Source organism: Pseudophryne corroboree, chromosome 12, assembly GCF_028390025.1.
Source record: "Pseudophryne corroboree isolate aPseCor3 chromosome 12, aPseCor3.hap2, whole genome shotgun sequence".
Classification (NCBI taxonomy): domain Eukaryota; kingdom Metazoa; phylum Chordata; class Amphibia; order Anura; family Myobatrachidae; genus Pseudophryne; species Pseudophryne corroboree.
Genome location: NC_086455.1, coordinates 53,936,039 through 53,960,719, shown reverse-complemented (window position 1 = coordinate 53,960,719; position 24,681 = coordinate 53,936,039). Strand labels below are relative to the sequence as shown.

At 44.1% G+C, this 24,681-nt stretch overlaps 2 protein-coding genes across 2 annotated transcripts in view; one reads left to right on the top strand and one right to left on the bottom strand.

Annotated features, from left to right (window-relative positions):
- LOC134980627 (heme-binding protein 2-like) overlaps positions 1 to 7,029 on the top strand; it is a 36,564-nt gene extending 29,535 nt beyond the window's left edge. Inside the window, exon 5 of the mRNA XM_063947524.1 lies at positions 5,214 to 7,029. Within this exon, the coding sequence (XP_063803594.1) occupies positions 5,214 to 5,385 (172 nt within the window). The 3' untranslated portion in view covers positions 5,386 to 7,029. The remainder of the gene's footprint in view (positions 1 to 5,213) is intronic.
- The window catches only part of FANCM (FA complementation group M), a 337,857-nt gene that overhangs the window by 300,280 nt on the left and 12,896 nt on the right, over positions 1 to 24,681 (bottom strand). The window lies entirely within an intron of this gene.

Below are 24,681 nucleotides of genomic sequence, written 5' to 3'. Positions count from 1 at the left end.
ACGGCATAAGTGATAAACCAGTGATAAATGCAAGGTGATAAACACACCAGCCAATCAGCTCCAATATGTAAATTAACAGTTAGGAGCTGATTGGCTGGTGCGTTTATCACCTTGCATTTTTCACTGGTTTATCACTTCCTTATGCCTTCTCCAGCATCTGCCCCTATGTCGCTTGTTCTGGGGGTTGAAAGGAAATCCAGACGAGCATCGTGTCGTCTGCACATCATTTAATGTGTACCCAGCAGTACAGAACCCACTGTCTCTACATCGGTCTGCAAGACTGGGGGTGTCGACTACCATGGACATTATTGTAATGTATAAACATTTTGGTTCATGTGCTTATTTACTGCAAATAAAGAGTTTATGAATTACATCAGCGGTTCACAACCTGAACCACTCAAATACCCACAACGGGTCATGTGCGGAGGATTTCTGTCTACGGAAGTAGGTGGGGTAATTATTGACCCAGCAAAATAGGGGATGGTATCGGGATCTCGGCACCTGAGATACTGGTGGTCAGAGTACCATCAGCGGCATCCCGACACCTGGTACATAAAGTAGTCCTGGTACATAAAGTAGTCCTACCATAACCCTCTGTTACCACAGTTTGACCCTAAACCGCCCCCCCCCCCCCCCCCCCCTCTCATTGTATTTACATAAGAAAGATTATACTCTGCAAATGTCTGGAGAGGATATTTTAATTCTTTACATGAACACTTCAAGGCACGTGCGTGAAAATAATAATTCTCTAAAAAGGCCCAAGTAAGAACAGTGCCACTGAATTACGCCCATATGCCGAGCCCGCTGTCTGCACCGGTAATGTATGTGCCAGGCGTACTTACACCCCAACTAGGTCAGACGCACAAGAGTAGGGGGAGATTTTGTTTGTTTTTTTTTTACATTTGATGGCTAAATATAGATTTACTATATGGTTTGTTGTTGTTTTTTTTTGGGGGGGGGGTTTGTTTTGTTTTTTGTTGGGGGGGGTTTAAACAAAACAAAAAAAATCTGTCTATAATACAACCAGTATGATCTTCCTACTCCTGCAGAAATGCAAGCAACCAATTGTAACAAGTCTGCTGAGGTGAACGCAGCTAATGCTGCATTCTCATTAACCTCATCCTCATTAACCTGTATTTGCACCAGCCCTGAGGCAGCCACAATTGATATGGCTAGTGGGGATCCAGTCAGGATCCTGGCAATCGAAATAGATACTACTCAGAATGCTGACACAGGCATCCCGAATAGGATCACAAGCCTGGTGCCGGAATCCCCACTGCCCTTCCCCTGTTGGGATTCTCAACATTGGGATGTAGAGGTCGATCCAAACTTGGCTACTGAGGCATGTGTCAGTGAGAGTCTGCCTCATATTGTTGCTACATGAGCACACCCTTACTGCAAGCAGTCTGTCTTTGCACGCCTCTTACCTCTTCGGTTCCGACTCTCCATCGTGAGGAGGCACAAATGACAGAATTTCATAGGTTTCATCACTTTATGTGAGCACGCTCTTTACACACTTGCATATTGTATATGTCATATACTAAGCAAACAGGCATACACCCAACTCAGCACTAGTCCCTTAGGAGTGCTTCAATCAGCGTTGCTCGGAACCAGCAGCAAGCAGAGAGGCGCGCAGACGAATATCGCGGTGAGACAAGTATAATCTTGCCTACTAATAAGACTGATGAAACCTCTGTGACGGATTCATACTGAAGTATCACACGCTGTACTAGACAGTTCAAAGAAAACCGCCTTATCCCCGATTATACACATACTTCCCCTTAGGCTGCATGTGCCTGAGTAGAGTTAGGGTTCTCATAATATGTACTTTAAAAAAATATAGATATTGAATGCCGTAGCATGCTTCAAGCAATCAGGACAAACAACATATCCAGCCAGCCAATGGTTAGCCATTTTGCTACCATGGAAAAGCCAGAGAACTATGGGGTCTATTTACTAAGCCTTGATGAGCGATAAAGTAGAGAGATATAAAGTCCCAGCTTAGGGCCTGAATCAGACTGGTACGCTGCCTGATGTCCGGTGAAGTGTGCGCATTAACAGAAGACACACTGCAACTGCATCTCACTTGTGCGATCGCCTCTCTTTGATTGACAGAGGAGGTCGCGGGGCGGGAGGGGCGTGTCGGCGGCATTGGTGGGGTACAGTTCGTCCCGTTTGCGGGCGGCTGCGTGACGTCACACGCAGCCACTGTGACCTTGAACATGGAGGGTAGCCGCCTGCCCTCACAGCTAGGCTGCGTAGGCAGGGAGCTACTCGGCAGGTGTGATGGCATCGCCGCTGTGCCGATGCTTTTGCACGTCTGCGGGGGAACGGTGGGTAGGGCCTGGCATGCGGGCGGATTAGTCCTGTGCTGGGCGTCCTCCTGAATGTCAGAGATTTTGATCGTAGATGTACATTTTTTTCGCACATCTACGATCAGCTCTAACTGCCCTGTTACAGGCTGTGTTTGAAAAATGACAGGAGCTGATAGGCTGGTACCTTTATCTCTCTCCAAAGCTTAGTACATAGGGAGTCATTCCGAGTTGATCGCTCGCTGACGATTTTCACAGGGCAGCGATCAGGTAAAAAAACGTCAAAACTGCGAATGTGTATGCACCGCAATGCGCAGGCACGTCATACAGGTACAAAGAGGATCGTGCTGGGCGATGGATTTAGCGAAGATACCATTCGCACAGCCAAACGCAAGGTGATTGACAGAGAGAGGGCGTTTATGGGTGTCAACTGACCGTTTTCTGGGAGTGTTTGGGAAAACGCAGGCGTGTCCAGGCATTTGCAGGGTGGGTGTCCAACATCAATTCCGCCACCAAAAAGACTGAAGTGATCGCAAGGGCTGAGTAAGTCCAGAGCTACTCTGAAACTGCACAAAATGTTTTTGCTGCGCTCGGCTGCAAAGGCGTTCGCACACTTGCAAAGCATAAATACACTCCCCCGTGGATGGCAACTATGCGTTTGCACGGCTGCTAAAAGTAGCTAGCGAGCGATCAACTCAGAATGACCCCCATAGAACCCATTATATAACCAATCGTGTAGCATAAATTTTATAGTGTTAAAAGTGGTTCGGTATATATGTTAGACATTCACAATGCCGACATCGTTGTAATGTCTTTTTCTATGTCGTGATTCCGTCAATGTCGACATTAATGTCAACCTTCTGCTGTATATGTTCACATCCTATTCACTCCTTAGCTAATGCTAGGCATACAAGCAACTATCGTAGCCGATATCGGTAGATCGACCAGATATTTGCAGCGTGTACGCGGGCAACCGTTCCGATAATATCAAAATCGGTCAGACATAACGGACCAGCATATCCCTCAGATCCGATATTTTGAAAGTGGCATATCGGCCGCATCGGGCAGTGTATGCCCTGCAGCGGCCGACCGACGGACATTTCCCTGTTCCTTCACATGGGCAGGAACGGGGAAATGTATCCTCCCCAGGGGCGGAGCACCAATATCATGTGACTTACACTGAGAGAGATTTAACAGTGTATGCCTGTGATAACTACAGGGTCAGATAAAATGCCCGTCAGTCTGATGGATGGAAGCTCAATGTCTCAAGCAAGCAGCTTAGCATTTCCATACAATCTCTAGGAGGGACACGCAGTAGACGTCTCAGTAGAAGAGACGCCTCCTGCATGCAGCTGCGATCCTTCGGTCGCAATGTTTCACGCAGATGGCTAGCTGGGTAAGCCCCTGCTTGCACAGCTGGCCAATGGAAGCAGGGGCTGCGAGGAAGTCTGTGTGGTGACCAGCAGACCCTTGGCTCTGCCCTCCCAGAAAACAGGGCGACATGCCCCCATTTTCAGAAATGCAGGCCTCCCCCTGCCCCCTCAACACCGTTGCCGGTTAATCAGGCAGTGGCAGAGGGGAACTCTGTGCCACAACGCAAGTCCTATTCTGCACATGCGCAGAATGGACCTTGCGCGCCTGCAGATTCCCAATGATCTGCAATCTTCGTGGGACACAATACCTGCGTCCAACTTTGAATCAAGCCCTTAATGCACAAGGCAGAATGCTGCATGGAGAATTTTCTGCTCTCAGTGTTAATAAATCTCATATGACAGGTGAGGAGCATTCACTTTTTTACTACAAACTGTTGCACCAGGGATCGAGTACGCCGAATGCGGCTATCATTTTCTACCTGGAAAAGCACCAGCATTCATAGCAGCCGTGAACAGCGCATTTTCTTCCTCTATCTTTCTTTCGTTTTCATTAAAAATGCTTCCCTATCTTTCCTAGGTGGTGTCACCAAAAGAAGTGTTTACAAGCAAAGAGCTGAAAGCGGCAACCAAACAGCTTGTGCACAAAATAAGTAGATGCCAAGGTTACTTCACACTATAGTTGAAGACGGCTTCAACACCATGTATTCAGCACCTGAAGTAATAAAGCACTCTCTGTAGCCAGAGAAACGCAGCAATTGGTGCAATATTGCTGTAAGTGCAACAACAAGGCAAGACTGAATCACCATCGCTAAGGGTAGGATATAGCAGTATGGTAGGATATAGCAGTAAGTATGGTCAGATGGTGGCCACTGTCTACCAGCTGTACAGTTGTCATCTTCTTGAAGGCCACAGTAAAACCAGAAAAGTTCTCAACCCATATTTTGCCACCTACATATAGAGTAAATTCTGCAACCTTAGAATCAGAATTAATTTCACTTCACAGGGATTCCCAATGAATCGGATGACAATTTAAATGTTAAACTGGGTCCACACCTGAATGATGGTGTGACCCAGCAATATTGCATTGCTGTACACACTGCATGATCCGCTGTACGACAACAGGATATATTGTTATATGTCTCATGTAATAATACTGCATTATCGTTACATCCACGCAAACAACGAATTGCATGGATTTGAGGTTACACAATAAACAATGGTCACATCCCAGATGGCAACATCATCCAGTACAAAACTAAGGTCTCTTTTTCCGTGGTGTGGATACATGATCCTCCTGAGTGGACCGTTCTCATACACACAGTGCAGTAAGCATTTTCCAGGCTGAACCCAAGCTCCTAATCATGTTATCATAGGAGGCACTTCAAGGCTCAAGCCTCCATGATGTCACTGGTTTCTACTGATCGTATAGGTTGCTATTCTATCAAGATTTGTTACAGCCATTTTTCCATCTCCACCTGTTTACCATGAAGGCTTATATAGAGACTGACACTATATCCTCTTCTTACAGAGCTTTTACCGGAGCAACCAATGAGGAGTCAATAATGCATGAAATTTCCTTGCTGGCCGAGCTGCTCGAGTCTCCAGATCTCTGTGTACAGGACACATTTATTGTTGCGGGATATACAAACCCAGCGGCAGCCAACAGACAGAACGAGATTTGGTTCTTACAGAGGTCATGAGCCAGCAGAGGTGGAGGATGTTCAGTAGCAACTAATGCTGCCCCCGGTGGATATGGACACAATTACACAATAAAACATGGCATCTGTTCCCAGGGATATGGTTCATTAGATAGATTGTAAAAAGGTCGACACCAAAAGTTCGACACAACCAAAAAAATCAACATGAGAATGGTCAACACTTTTTTTTTTTCCTCCAGTTTTTGGGGTGTCAATTTGGACCCTCAATTAGTGCACCGCTTAGCTCGCCATACTTCAGACACCAATTGTAGTCCACGAGGATGGTTAAGTAAAAAAGAAAAAATAATTGGAAAATACTCATGTCGACAATATGCTGTGTCGACCACTGGCATTTCGTCTTTTTGACCATGTCAACCTAATGCATGTCGGGCAATAATGGTCGACCTACTGACTGTTGACCTTTTTACTGTCGGCCTAAAGACCGGATACCGGTTCCCAAGTGGACTAGCACTGAATGTATTTGTCTCTGTTGTATACTCATGGCAAACGCAGGATTTCTGGAGGGTGATTTCCAAATGCCCATGAAAGATGCATAATTAGCATGTAACAAGCTATAGGGGTGTAACCGATTACCCGCAGTCATTTACCGCGGATAACTGCATCGCTTCGGGGAGGTTAGTTGGATACTCCCCATAGTCTGCCCCAAACAAAGTGCAGTTTGTGTAACACCGTAACTTATGCAGGCCTAATGATCACGGTAAGCCACTTACCGGATTCTCTCTGGTGTAATGATTGAGCACTCAGATCCCCAGAGACACACAGCAGACTCCATTACGCCTTTTATACTGAATGATGTGGCCGCAAGCCAGGCTGTGAGGAAAGGGGGGCTTCCGGGCAACTTGAACCCCCCCCCCCTCCATCCCAGCGTTTTGCCTATTATACCGACATAAAGGGTGATTTCCCAACACAGCACACTACTCTACAGCTAACCAATCAGCAGTCTGCTTCAGTAAGTCTGCAAACTGGTAAAATGTAAGAAAATATTAGGCCCTGTATGGAAAAGTACGTATTTGCACATAAACATTATTTTTATTTAATTTGATCCAAAGTATGTTGTATACAAGTCAACACTAGGGGGTAGATTTACTAAAATGTCTAAAAAGGAAAAATTTGGATTTATTGCCCATAGCAACAAGATTCTAGTTTTTCCCTAGAATATACTAGATAAAGGATAGCTAGAACGATGTAGGCAACACCTGCACTTTTTCCTTCTTAGTGAATCTAGCCTCTAGTTGTTGTTCCACCCCCCCCCCCCCCCTCCCCCATTTTAACACATTCAGTAATTCAAAAGGAGGCATGAAACTCTTATGGTTGTAAGGTAACGAGAATGTGCGGGCAGCCATATTGTGGTGTCAGATCATTACTCATGACAATGCAGTCTGTCGATTAACCAATGAAATGTGAAATTACAGCAGTTGTGTGCTAAGGTAATAGGCAAGCTTTAGAAGTCCAAGCAGACTTGGAAAGCAAGAAGCATCTCTGCTATCACCCAAGATTATATGTGAAGGATTACATTTGACCTTTACATCCCATATGCACTAATGTAGGGGTGGGGGAAGGGATTAACCTCATCAAGGTAACATGAGCTTTAAAATTAATACCTCGAAAATAAAAACACTAAGTGGATTGGTGTGGATTCTTAAGAGTTAATGCGTGAGAACTGAAACTGTAAATAAAAATTAAATGGGTGTATAATCAACAAATTGTAGCCCAGGAGCGATCAGATAATTATTCCCACCAGTCGGTGATCTCTTCCAGAATCAGGAATTACACAACATGCACAATTTACATTGCTCACATCTCATATTTATCAGCATTACTATCCTTGAAACAGATGAACAACCTACTAAATTCTGAAATGATGTTCACTAATACAATAAAATGTATTATAATGTTAAACAATAACCACATTTATATATATATATATATATATATATATATATATATATATATATATATATATATATATATATATATATATATATATATATATATATATATATATATATAGCATCTCGTGCTTTTATATGAATTTTTACTTAAGATCTGACTAAATGAATAAAAGGTGGGGGGGGGGGGGGGGGCAGGTTCACAGGCACGGTACATAATTTTCTTTTGTATCATACACACAAAAGACATTTTAAAAAAACGTGAAAATAGAATCAACGGAACAGAAAATAAGAATTTACTTACCGATAATTCTATTTCTCGTAGTCCGTAGTGGATGCTGGGGACTCCGTCAGGACCATGGGGAATAGCGGCTCCGCAGGAGACAGGGCACAAAAGCAAGCTTTTAGGATCACATGGTGTGTACTGGCTCCTCCCCCTATGACCCTCCTCCAAGCCTCTGTTAGGTACTGTGCCCGGACGAGCGTACACAATAAGGAAGGATCTTGAATCCCGGGTAAGACTCATACCAGCCACACCAATCACACCGTACAACTTGTGATCTGAACCCAGTTAACAGTATGATAACAAAGAAGTAGCCTCTTAAAAAAGATGGCTCACAACAATAATAACCCGATTTTTGTAACAATAACTATGTACAAGTAATGCAGACAATCCGCACTTGGGATGGGCGCCCAGCATCCACTACGGACTACGAGAAATAGAATTATCGGTAAGTAAATTCTTATTTTCTCTAACGTCCTAGTGGATGCTGGGGACTCCGTCAGGACCATGGGGATTATACCAAAGCTCCCAAACGGGCGGGAGAGTGCGGATGACTCTGCAGCACCGAATGAGAGAACTCCAAGTCCTCTTTAGCCAGAGTATCAAATTTGTAAAATTTTACAAACGTGTTCTCCCCTGACCACGTAGCTGCTCGGCAAAGTTGTAATGCCGAGACCCCTCGGGCAGCCGCCCAAGATGAGCCCACCTTCCTTGTGGAGTGGGCTTTTACAGTTTTAGGCTGTGGCAGGCCTGCCACAGAATGTGCAAGTTGAATTGTGCTACAGATCCAACGAGCAATCGTCTGCTTAGACGCAGGAGCACCCATCTTGTTGGGTGCATACAAGATAAACAACGAGTCAGATTTTCTGACTCCAGCTGTCCTTGAAATATATATTTTCAATGCTCTGACAACGTCCAGTAACTTGGAGTCCTCCAAGTCGCTAGTAGCCGCAGGCACCACAATAGGCTGGTTCAAGTGAAAAGCCGAAACCACCTTAGGGAGAAAATGAGGACGTGTCCGCAGTTCTGCCCTGTCCGAATGGAAAATCAGATATGGGCTTTTGTACGATAAAGCCGCCAACTCTGAAACTCTCCTGGCTGAAGCCAGTGCCAATAGCATGGTTACTTTCCATGTAAGATACTTCAAATCTACCGATTTGAGAGGCTCAAACCAATGAGATTTGAGAAATTCCAAAACTACGTTTAGATCCCACGGTGCCACTGGATGCACAATTGGGGGTTGTATATGTAGTACACCCTTGACAAAAGTTTGTACTTCAGGCACTGAAGCCAATTCTTTCTGGAAGAAGATTGATAAGGCCGAAATTTGAACTTTAATAGACCCCAATTTGAGGCCCATAGACAATCCTGCCTGCAGGAAATGTAGGAATCGACCCAATTGAAATTCTTCCGTTGGGGCCTTCTTGGCCTCACACCACGCAACATATTTTCTCCAAATGCGGTGATAATGTTGTGCGGTCACTTCCTTCCTAGCTTTAATCAAGGTAGGAATAACTTCCTCTGGAATGCCCTTTTCTTTTAGAATCCGGCGTTCAACCGCCATGCCGTCAAACGCAGTCGCGGTAAGTCTTGGAACATACAAGGTCCCTGCTGAAGCAGATCCCTTCTTAGAGGTAGAGGCCACGGATCTTCCGTGAGCATCTCTTGAAGTTCCGGATACCAAGTTCTTCTTGGCCAATCCGGAGCCACTAGTATTGTTCTTACTCCCCTTTTCCGTATAATTCTCAGTACCTTTGGTATGAGAGGCAGAGGAGGAAACACATACACTGACTGGTACACCCACGGTGTTACCAGAGCGTCCACAGCTATTGCCTGAGGGTCTCTTGACCTGGCGCAATATCTGTCCAGTTTTTTTGTTGAGGCGAGACGCCATCATGTCCACCTTTGGTTTTTCCCAATGGTTCACAATCATGTGGAAAACTTCCGGATGAAGTTCCCACTCTCCCGGGTGAAGGTCGTGTCTGCTGAGGAAGTCTGCTTCCCAGTTGTCCACTCCCGGGATGAACACTGCTGACAGTGCTATGACATGATTTTCCGCCCAGCGAAGAATCCTTGCAGCTTCTGTCATTGCTCTTCTGCTTCTCGTGCCGCCTTGTCTGTTTACGTGGGCGACTGCCGTGATGTTGTCCGACTGGATCAACACCGGCTGACCCTGAAGCAGCGGTTTCGCCAGGCTTAGAGCATTGTAGATCGCTCTTAGCTCTAGTATATTTATGTGAAGAGACGTCTCCAGGTTTGACCATACACCCTGGAAGTTTCTTCCCTGTGTGACTGCTCCCCAGCCCCGTAGGCTGGCATCCGTAGTCACCAGGACCCAGTCCTGTATGCCGAACCTGCGGCCCTCTAACAGATGGGCACTCTGCAACCACCACAGGAGAGACAACCTTGTCCTTGGTGACAGTGTTATCCGCTGATGCATGTGCAGATGCGATCCGGACCATTTGTCCAGCAGATCCCACTGATATATTCGTGCATGGAATCTGCCGAATGGAATTGCTTCGTAAGAAGCCACCATCTTTCCCAGGACTCTTGTGCATTGATGTACTGACACATTTCCTGGTTTTAGGAGGTTCCTGACAAGTTCGGATAACTCCCTTGCTTTCTCCTCCGGGAGAAACACCTTTTTCTGAACCGTGTCCAGAATCATTCCCAGGAACAGCAGACGTGTTGTTGGGGACAATTGAGATTTTGGAAGATTCAGAATCCACCCGTGTTGTTGAAGCACTACTTGGGTTAGTGCTACACCGACTTCCAGCTGTTCTCTGGACTTTGCCCTTATCAGGAGATCGTCCAAGTAAGGGATAATTAATACGCCTTTTCTTCGTAGAAGAACCATCATTTCGGTCATTACCTTGGTAAAGACCCGAGGTGCCGTGGACAAACCAAACGGCAGCGTTTGAAACTGATAATGACAGTCTTGTATCACGAACCTGAGATACCCTTGGTGTGAGGGGTAAATTGGGACATGCAGATAAGCATCTTTTATGTCCAGGGACACCATGAAGTCCCCTTCTTCCAGATTCGCTATCACTGCTCTTAGTGACTCCATCTTGAACTTGAATTTCTGTATGTACAGGTTCAAGGATTTCAGATTTAGAATAGGTCTTACCGAACCGTCCGGCTTCGGTACCACAAATAGTGTGGAATAATACCCCTTTCCCTGTTGTAGGAGGGGTACCTTGACTATCACCTGCTGAGAATACAGCTTGTGAATGGCTTCCAATACCGTCGCCCTTTCTGAGGGAGACGTTGGTAAAGCAGACTTTAGGAAACGGCGAGGGGGAGATCTTTCGAATTCCAACATGTAACCCTGAGATACTATCTGCAGGATCCACAGGTCCACCTGTGAGCGAGCCCACTGATTGCTGAAAATCTTTAGTCGACCCCCCACCGCTCCTGAGTCCGCTTGTAAAGCCCCAGCGTCATGCTGATGGCTTTGTAGAACCCGGGGCGGGCTTCTGGTCCTGGGCAGGGGCTGCTTGCTGCCCTCTCTTACCCTTTCCTCTGCCTCGTGGCAGATAAGACTGTCCTTTTGCCCGCTTGTTTTTATAGGAGCGAAAGGACTGCGGCAGAAAAGACGGTGTCTTTTTCTGTTGGGAGGGGGTCTGAGGTAAAAAAGTGGATTTGCCGGCAGTTGCCGTGGCCACCAGATCCGATAGACCAACCCCAAATAATTCCTCTCCTTTATATGGCAATACTTCCATATGCCTTTTGGAATCCGCATCACCTGACCACTGTCGCGTCCATTAACTTCTTCTGGCAGATATGGACATCGCACTTACTCTCGATGCCAGAGTGCAAACATCCCTCTGAGCATCTCGCATATAAAGAAACGCATCCTTTAATTGCTCTAGAGTCAATAAAATACTGTCCCTATCCAGGGTATCAATATTTTCAGTCAGGGAATCCAACCACACTACCCCAGCACTGCACATCCAGGCTGAGGCTATTGCTGGTCGGAGTATAACACCAGTATGCGTGTATATACTCTTCAGGGTAGTTTCCAGCCTCCTATCTGCTGGATCCTTGAGGGCGGCCGTATCTGGAGACGGCAACGCCACTTGTTTTGATAAACGTGTGAGCGCTTTATCCACCCTAGGGGGTGTTTCCCAGCGCGCCCTAACCTCTGGTGGGAAAGGGTATAATGCCAATAACTTCTTAGAAATTAGCAGTTTTCTATCTGGGTTAAACCACGCTTCATCACACACGTCATTCAATTCCTCTGATTCTGGAAAAGCTACAGGTAGTTTTTTCACCCCCCACATAATACCCCTTTTTGAGGTACCTGCAGTATCAGAGATCTGCAAAGCCTCCTTCATTGCCGTGATCATATAACGTGTGGCCCTATTGGAAAATACGTTTGTTTCTTCACCGTCGACACTAGATTCATCTGTGTCGGTACCTGTGTCGACTGACTGAGGTAAGGGACGTTTTACAGCCCCTGACGGTGTCTGAGACGCCTGAGCAGGTACTAACTGGTTTTCCGGCCGTCTCATTTCGTCAACTGACTTTTGTAATGTACTAACATTATCACGTAATTCCATAATTAAAGCCATCCATTCCGGTGTCGACTCCCTAGGGGGTGACATCACCATTACCGGCAATTGCTCCGCCTCCACACCAACATCGTCCTCATACATGTCGACACACACGTACCGACACACAGCAGACACACAGGGAATGCTCTTATCGAAGACAGGACCCCACTAGCCCTTTGGGGAGACAGAGGGAGAGTTTGCCAGCACACACCAAAAGCGCTATAAAATGTATATAAACAACCCTAAAAGGTGTTGTTTTTGTTATATGCGCTTTAAATATATAAATATCGCCAAAATATGCCCCCCTTCTCTTTGTTACCCTGTTTCTGTAGTGCAGTGCAGGGGAGAGTCCTGGGAGCCTTCCTCACAGCGGAGCTGAGCAGGAAAATGGCGCTGTGTGCTGAGGAGAATAAGCCCCGCCCCCTATCCGGCGGGCTTTTCTCCCGGGTTTTGAGATATCTGGCCTGGGTTAAATACATACATATAGCCTCAATGGCTATATGTGATGTATTCTTTGCCATCAAAGGTATTAAATATTGCTGCCCAGGGCGCCCCCAGCAGCGCCCTGCACCCTCCGTGACCGTTCAGTGTGAAGTGTGTAGCAACAATGGCGCACAGCTGCAGTGCTGTGCGCTACCTTCATGAAGGCTGAAGAGCCTTCTGCCGCCTGTTTCCGGACCCTCGATCTTCAGCATCTGTAAGGGGGATCGGCGGCGCGGCTCCGGGACGAACCCCAGGGTGACCTGTGTTCCGACTCCCTCTGAAGCTATGTCCAGTAGCCTAAGACTCCAATCCATCCTGCACGCAGGTGAGTTGAAAATCTCTCCCCTAAGTCCCTCGATGCAGTGAGCCTGTTGCCAGCAGGACTCACTGAAAATAATAAACCTAAAAACTTTTTCTAAGCAGCTCTTTAGGAGAGCCACCTAGATTGCACCCTGCTCGGACGGGCACAAAAACCTAACTGAGGCTTGGAGGAGGGTCATAGGGGGAGGAGCCAGTACACACCATGTGATCCTAAAAGCTTGCTTTTGTGCCCTGTCTCCTGCGGAGCCGCTATTCCCCATGGTCCTGACGGAGTCCCCAGCATCCACTAGGACGTTAGAGAAATTTTATTGCAATTTATTTTATTGGTAAAAGTAAAATACATAAATAGTGCATGGAAACAAAGTTTACCCAGGGCAAGGGCCAGATTTCATTAGCCAAGCCAATTATCACGTGCTGAAAAGTGTCTGAGACCTCTGCCTTTATGTTCAAAGTAGAGGTGAGCGGGTTCGGTTTTACTCGGTTCTCAAAACGGCACCTTATTGGCTCACGGATGTCACGCGTTTTGGATAGCCAATAAGAAAAATCAGAATAAAACCGAACTGGCGTTAATTGTGGCGTTAAATCCGAACCCGCTCATCTCTAGTTCAAAGCTATTTAATTGCAAGCCCTTTTCCTTGTGCAGCGAATCCGCAGCTATCGCACCTAAACCCATAGATTCTGGGATAAGTGCCTGTAGCTATAGGGTTAACGTGTCTGCGGCACCTGCGATAAGGGCACAAAGCTCCAACTTATCGAAGATTTCTATTTGACTCTCCCTCAGGCTCGTACAGAAATCTGCGTTAAGTGCAGTCTGAAGGCTTATCGCGGGCTGTAAGTAAATATCCCCAGCCACTGCTACAAGCCCGCAGTAACTAGCGCAGCTATTGAATCCGGCCCTAAGTGTGAGTGAGCCCTGAAGCTACAGTCCCCTACGTAAGCTAAGCCAATATTAATGAGGATGTACTGGTGATGTTACAGATTCCTCCTGAATCGCTGCCCTGTATTATCTGTGAAGCTGCAGGTTTCTAGTGAGACCTAACGTATGTAGCTCCAACAGTGTCCATGGAAGGGGCCACATAAGGAGTACACAATCTAAAATAATCAACAGATTGGGCAGCATGAAGCTAAGGTGCAATCATCATCTACATGTAGAAACGCCAACCGGTATGTGGCAACAACTATCTTCATTAAGTACTGGAGGCACAAAGAGCAGGATCTTAGAGAACAGATAGGCTGCAGTCTCATAACTGTTGGGTCAACAAACAAAATGAGGCCAGCAACACGTTTAGGCACTGGGTCCACTCCTTACTCTGCCAATAACAGGTGCCTTCTGACTAGATAAGTGACCGGCAGATTGTTCGCTCAGTGTGTAAGCACTGGCCAGATCAGCTGATGATATCATGGAAACAAATGAAAGTCACATCAACTGCCCTAAAACAAGCCTGGTCAACCCGTGGCTCTCCAGATGTTGTGAAACTACAAGTCCCAGCATGGCCTGCTACAGTTTTGCTATCGGGGAATGCTAAAACGGTGGCAGGGCAGAATGTGCAGAATGTGATTGGTCCAGTCTGTCAGCCCCTCGGGCGACTTACTGGTCACTACTTCCGGTAATGTAAATTTGCATGATTCGTCCATGGGCTTAACATAGGCAGCTATGGGGGAATTCAATTAGCCAGCAGTCGGCTGGTGGTGCAACGAAACGTAGCTATATGCCGCACTTACGGAACTTCCTATGGGGCTGCAAACAAAACTTAGTGAGTCCGGTGCGAGATCGGGCGATGAGGAGGGCAACACATCCCACTTGCAGGCAAATGGAATAAACTCCTATGTGGTATCCTGGCAAAGCCTACATACTGTAATGTCACAGAGACCGAGACACGCTGGGTTACCGGCGGTAACACTAGCTGTAACCCAGCGCTGTGGCATAACAGTGCACTCATTATAGCGCTGAGCATCTGCGTGTTACCATTTACCCAAGCCACCGTCACTTTCATGTAGACATAATGTGGCTGATGGAGAGTGAGGGCTACAACAGTTTGTGTAGCGTACAGTACACTGAGCATAGTTGCCCCGCACATGCTTGTATAGAGATCTCACACTCTTGGGTGATTGCAGACCTGCTCACACCTGAATCCGATGACTACTTTTGGCTGGAAAGGCGGTATGGGAATGAAGGATAAGTCTGCCGTAGGTGTAAGAGAACAGTTAAGGCGTGTTACTGCAGTAATAATAATAATAATTTTATTTATATAGCACTCTTTCTCCAATAGGATTCAAGGCGCTTAAAAATGAGGCTCATGTAGCCCTGTGGAAACACACAAAAGCCTGCCTCAGGGAAGGTGGAAATAGCGGCTTGGCATACACACTGAGATATGTACGGCTCTCCACATGTGTATTAGGGGGACACTTACTAAGCAGTGATAAGAGCAGAGTGAACCAGTGGAGTAGTTGCCCATGGCAACCAATCAGCACTGAAGTAACATCTATAATTTGCATACTATACAATGATACAGAACTGCTGATTGGCTGATGGGGCCACTTGTCCGCTCTTATCACTGCTTAGTACATGTTCCCCTTAGATCACTATTATCGCATGCCATTTTGTTTTTGTCAGTTGAGTAACTTACACCACGTACGTCTAAGAAATATATTCACACCTCACATAAAGTAACCCATGGGTCTAGAGTACGTCATTCCTTGGTGGGGTCACTAGGTCCTACAGAATTATTAGGCTGTAACCTCAGAAGTACTGGTTCAGGCCACAAGAATGGCTGCTTCCATTGTACACCTGGGAATAGGATAAAAACCTTTGCTCACCCATGGCAAGGAATACCTGCAACATTTTGTACCTCAGATTTTATATACAAGGCCATTTGTCCTGCTGAGTAACTCCTACATACAGTCATTAGAGCTACGATCTTATCTGCTGTCAGATTCTACGTCTCTATGGTAAGTCAGCCTTGTTTGGTAGCCCATGTGTGACCACTGGTGAGCGAGACAAGGGTGCTCCTGGAAATATATGGAAACGGGGCCTGGACTGCACACCCTGGCTTATTATAATGGGATGTGCTACCTTGCTGGGACTAAGTACTGTAGTACTACAACTTAGGAACAAAGGGTGCAGGTGCACCATACACCATTAAAATTATTATAACCGTAATATAATATTCGAGGTTCTTGGCATATATTGGCCAGTATATGAGCCTGCCCACCTGCTTCACGGTGACCTCATCGGACAGGTCCCTAACACTATAGGGGTTCACCTCCGGGACGCAGAGCACCCCCAGACCACCCCAGCTAAACCACCCCAGGGCATCACACAGAAAAAGGATAGAAGTGAAAGATCAGTGTTAAGCAAATGAAAGAGGCTGCTGAATATAAAAGAAAAGAGGAGGACAGCAGTAAAGTATCAGAATGTGAAGTTTAGCTGAGCAGTGTTATAAGTGTAAGAGATATGTGAAAAAAGCGACATAAATATAAAACAAACACAATGTGATATAAGTGTTAAAAGTAAATGTAAGGTGGTGATGCCCCAAGGTGGCCCAGCCAGAGCAATACAAAATATGCTGATAACTAATCTCGCATTAGTGTTCCTGTGTCCGGAGGCCTTGGTGACATGTGACTATAATATGTGATTTCACAATACTTGTTCCTATTACAGCTATACAGTCAGCAATGTCACAGGCGTACATTAACAACTGCAATAGAAACATGGCATGATACCCCTACTCATCCGTATACAGGCATATAACAGGCGTACATTAACAACTGCAATAGAAACATGGCATGATACCCCTACTCATCCGTGTACAGGTATATAACAGACGTACATTAACAACTGCAATATAAACATGGAGTGATATATCTACTCATCCGTATACAGGCATATAACAGACGTACATTAAACAACTGCAATATAAACAGGACATGATACCCCTACTCATCCGTATACAGGTAGATAACAGACGTACATTAACACTGCAATATAAACAGGACATGATACACCTACTCAACCGTATACAGGTATATAACAGACGTACATTAACACTGCAATATAAACAGGACATGATACACCTACTCATCCGTATACAGGTATATAACAGACGTACATCAACAACTGCAATATAAACAGGACATGATACACCTACTCATCCGTATACAGGCATATAAACAGACGTACATCAACAACTGCAATATAAACAGGACATGATACATTTACTCATCCGTATACAGGTATATAACAGGCGTACATTAACACTGCAATATAAACAGGGCATGATACATCTACTCATCCGTATACAGGTATATAACAGACGTACATTAACACTGCAATATAAACAGGGCATGATACATTTACTCATCCGTATACAGGTATATAACAGGCGTACATTAACACTGCAATATAAACAGGGCATGATACACCTACTCATCCGTATACAGGTATATAACACGTACATTAACACTGCAATATAAACAGGGCATGATACATCTACTCATCCGTATACAGGTATATAACAGACGTACATTAACACTGCAATATAAACAGGACATGATACATCTATAACAGGCGTACATTAACACTGCAATATAAACAGGGCATGATACATCTACTCATCCGTATACAGGTATATAACAGGCGTACATTAACACTGCAATATAAACAGGGCATGATACATCTACTCATCCGTATACAGGTATATAACAGACGTACATTAACACTGCAATATAAACAGGGCATGATACACCTACTCATCCGTATACAGGCGTATAATAGACGTACATCAATAACTGCAACATAAAACAGGACATGATACACCTACTCATCCGTATACAGGTATATAACAGACGTACATTAACACTGCAATATAAACAGGACATGATACATCTACTCATCCGTATACAGGTATATAACAGACGTACATTAACACTGCAATATAAACAGGGCATGATACAACTACTCATCCGTATACAGGTATATAACAGACGTACATTAACACTGCAATATAAACAGGACATGATACATTTACTCATCCGTATACAGGTATATAACAGACGTACATTAACACTGCAATATAAACAGGGCATGATACATCTACTCATCCGTATACAGGTATATAACAGACGTACATCAACAACTGCAATATAAACATGGAGTGATATATCTACTCATCCGTATACAGGTATATAACAGACGTACATTAACACTGCAATATAAACAGGGCATGATACACCTACTCATCCGTATACAGGTATATAACAGACGTACATTAACAACTGCAATATAAACAGGGCATGATACCCCTACTCATCCGTATACAGGTATATAACAGACGTACATCAACAACTGCAATATAAACATGGAGTGATATATCTACTCATCCGTATACAGGCATATAACAGACGTACATTAACAACTGCAATATAAACAGGGCATGATACCCCTACTCATCCGTATACAGGCGTATAAACAGACGTACATCAACAACTGCAATATAAACAGGACATGATACCCCTACTCATCCGTATACAGGTATATAACAGACGTACATCAACAACTGCAATATAAACAGGACATGATACATCTACTCATCCGTATACAGGCGTATAAACAGACGTACATCAACAACTGCAATATAAACAGGGCATGATACATCTACTCATCCGTATACAGGTTTATAACAGACGTACATCAACAACTGCAATATAAACAGGGCATGATACCCCTACTCATCCGTATACAGGTATATAACAGACGTACATCAACAACTGCAATATAAACATGGAGTGATATATCTACTCATCCGTATACAGGTATATAACAGACGTACATTAACACTGCAATATAAACAGGGCATGATACACCTACTCATCCGTATACAGGTATATAACAGACGTACATCAACAACTGCAATATAAACAAAGAGTGATATATCTACTCATCCGTATACAGGCATATAACAGACGTACATTAACAACTGCAATATAAACAGGGCATGATACACCTACTCATCCGTATACAGGTATATAACAGACGTACATCAACAACTGCAATATAAACAGGACATGATACATCTACTCATCCGTATACAGGCGTATAAACAGACGTACATCAACAACTGCAATATAAACAGGGCATGATACATCTACTCATCCGTATACAGGTATATAACAGACGTACATCAACAACTGCAATATAAACAGGGCATGATACCCCTACTCATCCGTATACAGGTATATAAAAGACGTACATCAACAACTGCAATATAAACATGGAGTGATATATCTACTCATCCGTATACAGGCATATAACAGACGTACATTAACAACTGCAATATAAACAGGGCATGATACACCTACTCATCCGTATACAGGCATATAACAGACGTACATTAACAACTGCAATATAAACAGGACATGATACACCTACTCATCCGTATACAGGCGTATAAACAGACGTACATCAACAACTGCAATATAAACAGGACATAATACCCCTACTCATCCGTATACAGGTATATAACAGACGTACATCAACAACTGCAATATAAACAGGACATGATACATCTACTCATCCGTATACAGGCGTATAAACAGACGTACATCAACAACTGCAATATAAACAGGACATGATACCCCTACTCATCCATATACAGGTATATAACAGACGTACATTAACACTGCAATATAAACAGGACATGATACAACTACTCATCCGTATACAGGTATATAACAGACGTACATCAACAACTGCAATATAAACAGGGCATGATACCCCTACTCATCCGTATACAGGTATATAACAGACGTACATCAACAACTGCAATATAAACATGGAGTGATATATCTACTCATCCGTATATAGGCATATAACAGACGTACATTAACAACTGCAATATAAACATGGAGTGATATATCTACTCATCCGTATACAGGCATATAACAGACGTACATTAACACTGCAATATAAACAGGACATGATACCCCTACTCATCCGTATACAGGTATATAACAGACGTACATCAACAACTGCAATATAAACAGGACATGATACATTTACTCATCCGTATATAGGTATATAACAGACGTACATCAACAACTGCAATATAAACAGGACATGATACCCCTACTCATCCATATACAGGTATATAACAGACGTACATTAACACTGCAATATAAACAGGACATGATACAACTACTCATCCGTATACAGGTATATAACAGACGTACATCAACAACTGCAATATAAACAGGGCATGATACCCCTACTCATCCGTATACAGGTATATAACAGACGTACATCAACAACTGCAATATAAACATGGAGTGATATATCTACTCATCCGTATATAGGCATATAACAGACGTACATTAACACTGCAATATAAACAGGACATGATACCCCTACTCATCCGTATACAGGTATATAACAGACGTACATCAACAACTGCAATATAAACAGGACATGATACAACTATTCATCCGTATACAGGTATATAACAGGCGTACATTAACACTGCAATATAAACAGGACATGATACACCTACTCATCCGTATACAGTAGTCTAAAAAAAAAAAAAATATTGCAAAATGTTATTTATCTGTGCTAGATACATATTTTAGTAGTAGTACTTTAAATGAGATCTAGATTTGGATAACGTGTGAATGATTTTATCTGTACAAACCAATGATTCTTGTGCTTTAAAATAAAGAGAAATATACTTTGTAGTATTGCAATTGTTTGAGACTTTATGGATATCAAATGGCACTATGATAAAATACAGATATTGCAATAAAAGAATGTTTAACAATGGTTTCAGGGGAGAGACACTCTACATATTGTCAGGTGTGATAACTCCTTCCACCTGACTGCGCAGGGCTGACGTTGGCTCAATAAAAAGCAACTGCTTTTAGGGCTTTGGTGGGCCTGCACCGTATAACCTCCACGGGCTGGAAGAACCTGCTCCATAAAGCCATTACTATTTTTAACAATAAATCATAATTTTCCATACTGCAAAGGAACATTTATTGAAAAGAAAACAATAATTAACAACTCACCTCTAAAACACTAGGAAATCATACACCAATAAGGCCTAGCTAGCCAGGTAGTTGTTTTTTGCCAGATACCTGACAATTACCTAAAATGCGCCCATCCCTACCTCCGGCGCTGCTCTTTACTTTCTCCAATACGTATCAACGGAGCAGCCTGTATTATGAGGTAGAGTGCCTGCAAAGCACTCTGGGAGTAAACGGTCAAAAAGACACTGTGGCAGATGTATTAACCTGGAGAAGGCATAAGGAAGTGATAAACTAGTGATAAGTACAAGGTGATAAACACACCAGCCAATCAGCTCCAATATGTAAATTCACAGGTAGGAGCTGATTGGCTGGTGCATTTATTACCTTGCACTTATCACTGGTTTATCACTTCCTTATGCAGTCTCCAGGCTTAACACATCTGCCCCAACTGTGTCCGTACCTATACAGTCTCCTGTAATTACTAAGATGGAATGTCACACTTATGTCCTGCATTGTCAACCACCAGACAGCCTGTGGCAGAATGGAAGGCAGTGTCTGTTTCATCAAGGCACTAATATCCTAAACTAATCTGCAAACAAAGCAGTCCATGGACAAATAACACAATGCTACATGATTATCTGTGCTCAGTATATTTACATTATCTACCCCACCCCTTCAATATGCTGGTCAGAGCCAGGACTGGGGCACCCCCAGGGGAGTTACATATTGCCCGTGTTTGCATGGGGTTTCTTCATGTGCTACAGTTCACTCCCGTGGGCATGAATTTAAAAAAAGCTTTACTGGGGCAGGAACCGAGGTGAATGATTAAATAAAACTCTCCTTTTTTATAACGTTTATGAGCTGAGATATTGCATTTACCCCAAAAGTCCGCAACAGTGAAAATTGTCATACGCCATGATACAAAAGTGGCCGCCATACCGTTGAGCAGAACTGGTGAGGGGGACATCTCTTGAATAAGACAGCTTACCCGTGACATACAACTTCCAGTACCCAAGCGTCTGAAGTGGGCGAACTGTAGAAGAGAGAGAGAGAGTGTGTGTGTGTGTGTGTGTGTGTGTGTGTGTGTGTGTGTGTGTGTGTGTGTGTGTGTGTGTGTGTGTGTGTGTGTGTGTGTGTGTGTGTGTGTGTGTGTGTGTGTGTGTGTGTGTGTGAGGGGGGGGGGCAGGCTTGTCTTGTTTCGAAGCAGGCGGACGGGCTGCCCAGGACTGTTTCATCTTGGGAGCACGAGATTGTCTGGGGTAAGACTGACCCCTGGCTTTCCCTTGAACTCAAAAGGAACGAAAAATGGTAGTCTTCGCTTTCTGAGTGGAAGGATTAGTAGGAGGAAAAAAAGAGGTCTTAGCAGCTGCTAATTCAGACATTATTTTATTCAGGTCCTCTCCAAATAAAATGTCCCTAGTAAAAAAAAAGAGTACCTCCAAGGTCTTCTTGGAGTCCAAATCCACTTTCCATGACCTTAACCAAAGTATGCAGTGAGCCAAGAAAGACGCGTATGACGCTTTGGCTGCCAGTACCCCCACCTCAGAGGACGCCTCCTGAATGTAATAGGCGGCGGTGCATATGTGAGACAGGTATTGTCTGGCTTTGTCACAGGCAGCTCAGGGCTTTGTCACAGGCAGCTCTTCCTTTAACGCCTGAACCTAACAGGCCAAGCGCCGACTCCCCTATGCTAGGCCTCACCGCCGGTACTATGGAGCATTACCAATAGGGGCAATAGTAAACCCGACCTGTTCTATGCCCTGACAGATATAGTGGGGTCCTTGCTCGGTGGCAGAGTCCACGCCAGCATCGCAGTCCATCTCCCTAGACTGCGACAAGGTACGTGATTTAGTAGAGGGTCCCTTGTGGGGGACCCTCTTACCTCCTACCTTCGTAGAAGCCACGCGAACCAGGAGAGCACCTGTGACGGTGTGCCTAAGCGTCCCTGCAGCAAGTACCCGGGATCTGAGCCACGGAAGTATGCGACGCCGCTTGGGAGGTGACGGAGATGCAGCACTGAATGTCACCCTTGCATAACAGTGCTGCGGCCCTTGAAGTTTTCTAAGCTTTTTCAGGGCTGCACAGTGCAGCCCGCCTGTTAGGTGACCTGCTGCCTGTAGGCACCACTCGAAACTGGAGGTGGAGTTGTAGATGCATCCTGGGACAGTCAAAGCTTTGCCTGAATCGCACTCGAGACCCCCAATATTTTCCCTGTGGAACACAGTGTACCCCGCTGCAGAAAGCTGGGATAAAAAACAACATTATTTTCAGCACATTTCAAGTTATATTTCTTGTCAAATAACCATTTCCCTATCTCACTTTGTAATGACTGAAATTTAAGGCCACAGTTAATTGAGATTTTTTTTAAATGTCCATTTTTTGGATTGAATTTCAGTGGGAAGAAAAAAAAATTCTGAGCTGTCATTTTGTTTGGAAATAGTTATATACTCAAAGATTTGACAAGCAAAGTAATGGTGATGTCTGAATAGTAGCTTACAGGGGACATCACTCACTAAAAATAAAATTTAGAAAAAATGATCACACAACCAATTACATTTTATTCTGCACCATTTACTATGGATTGACCCAAAAGACTAAATGATGGCTTAACGACAGTGGGATGTCCGCATAAGTAAGTAGTAAGCAGATCTCGTTTTGTGCTGTATTGTTTCATAAAGGACCATAAGAAGAAAGTTAAGAGAAAAATGTCAAAAGCGACGAGGTACAATTGAGGACCCCTAGGGAATAATAAGAGCAATAAAAATAATAAAATACATTTTCTCCAAGAAGCGGATTTTCCGTTTGCCTGTTTCACAATGAAGATCTGCCATTAAACTGTCAGTGAGGAATGTCTGGGGTTTGTATGCGTTGTAGCACAGTAGTAATGGAAATAAGTAATCTACAGCGTTACAGATCAAGAAACATTGCATAATAAAGATAAGTGACTGCAACGTCTGTCCACCTGTAGAATGTGCTACGTAGATGTAGGAATTATGGAGACCTGCGTCTCCTATACAAATATACAAATTATCTTCATAATTATAACTATGCACTGCCCCCCCCCCCCCCATCCTGAATATTCTCTCCCTCCCCAATTAGTTTATTGTACCCTTCTCCTCTTTCAATACTTTAATAAGACCCATTGATGAAAATAGAAGGATAATACAGGAATAAAGGAAACTAATGATACAGCAGATTCAAGGTACAAAAAAATAGTAAAAATATCCCTCCTAATATCACATGGATGTAACAGCACTTTACCTACTAAACTCTGACAGTAGAGGACACAGCTAGATTGTACAACTATTATTTCAGCCACAAAAAAAATAAAAAAATAAAAATTAGTAAAACAGGTGAAAAAAAAACTGTTCCACTAGGCATCAAACACAGAAATATGCCGAATCTGCCCAAAGTGTAATAGGCTTCCTCTGGAGTGTGGGGACAAGTATTGTGCAGCAATAAGTATTCATGTAATAGAAGCGTTTCTCATCGTACATTATCAATAATATCTTGTGAACATATAGATTATATCATGGACACAATACAAACACACAGTGAGATTACGGAGAATTATGGAGTGACAGCATCTGCAAAAAGGAAACCTGTTTTGTATAGTGGTGTATAGGACACCACACGCTCCCTGCATCAGGATACTGACATCACTAAGGCATTGTGAGCAGAACCATGTATTAGCAAATGCTCAGTCCCTTCCAGATCACATCATCCC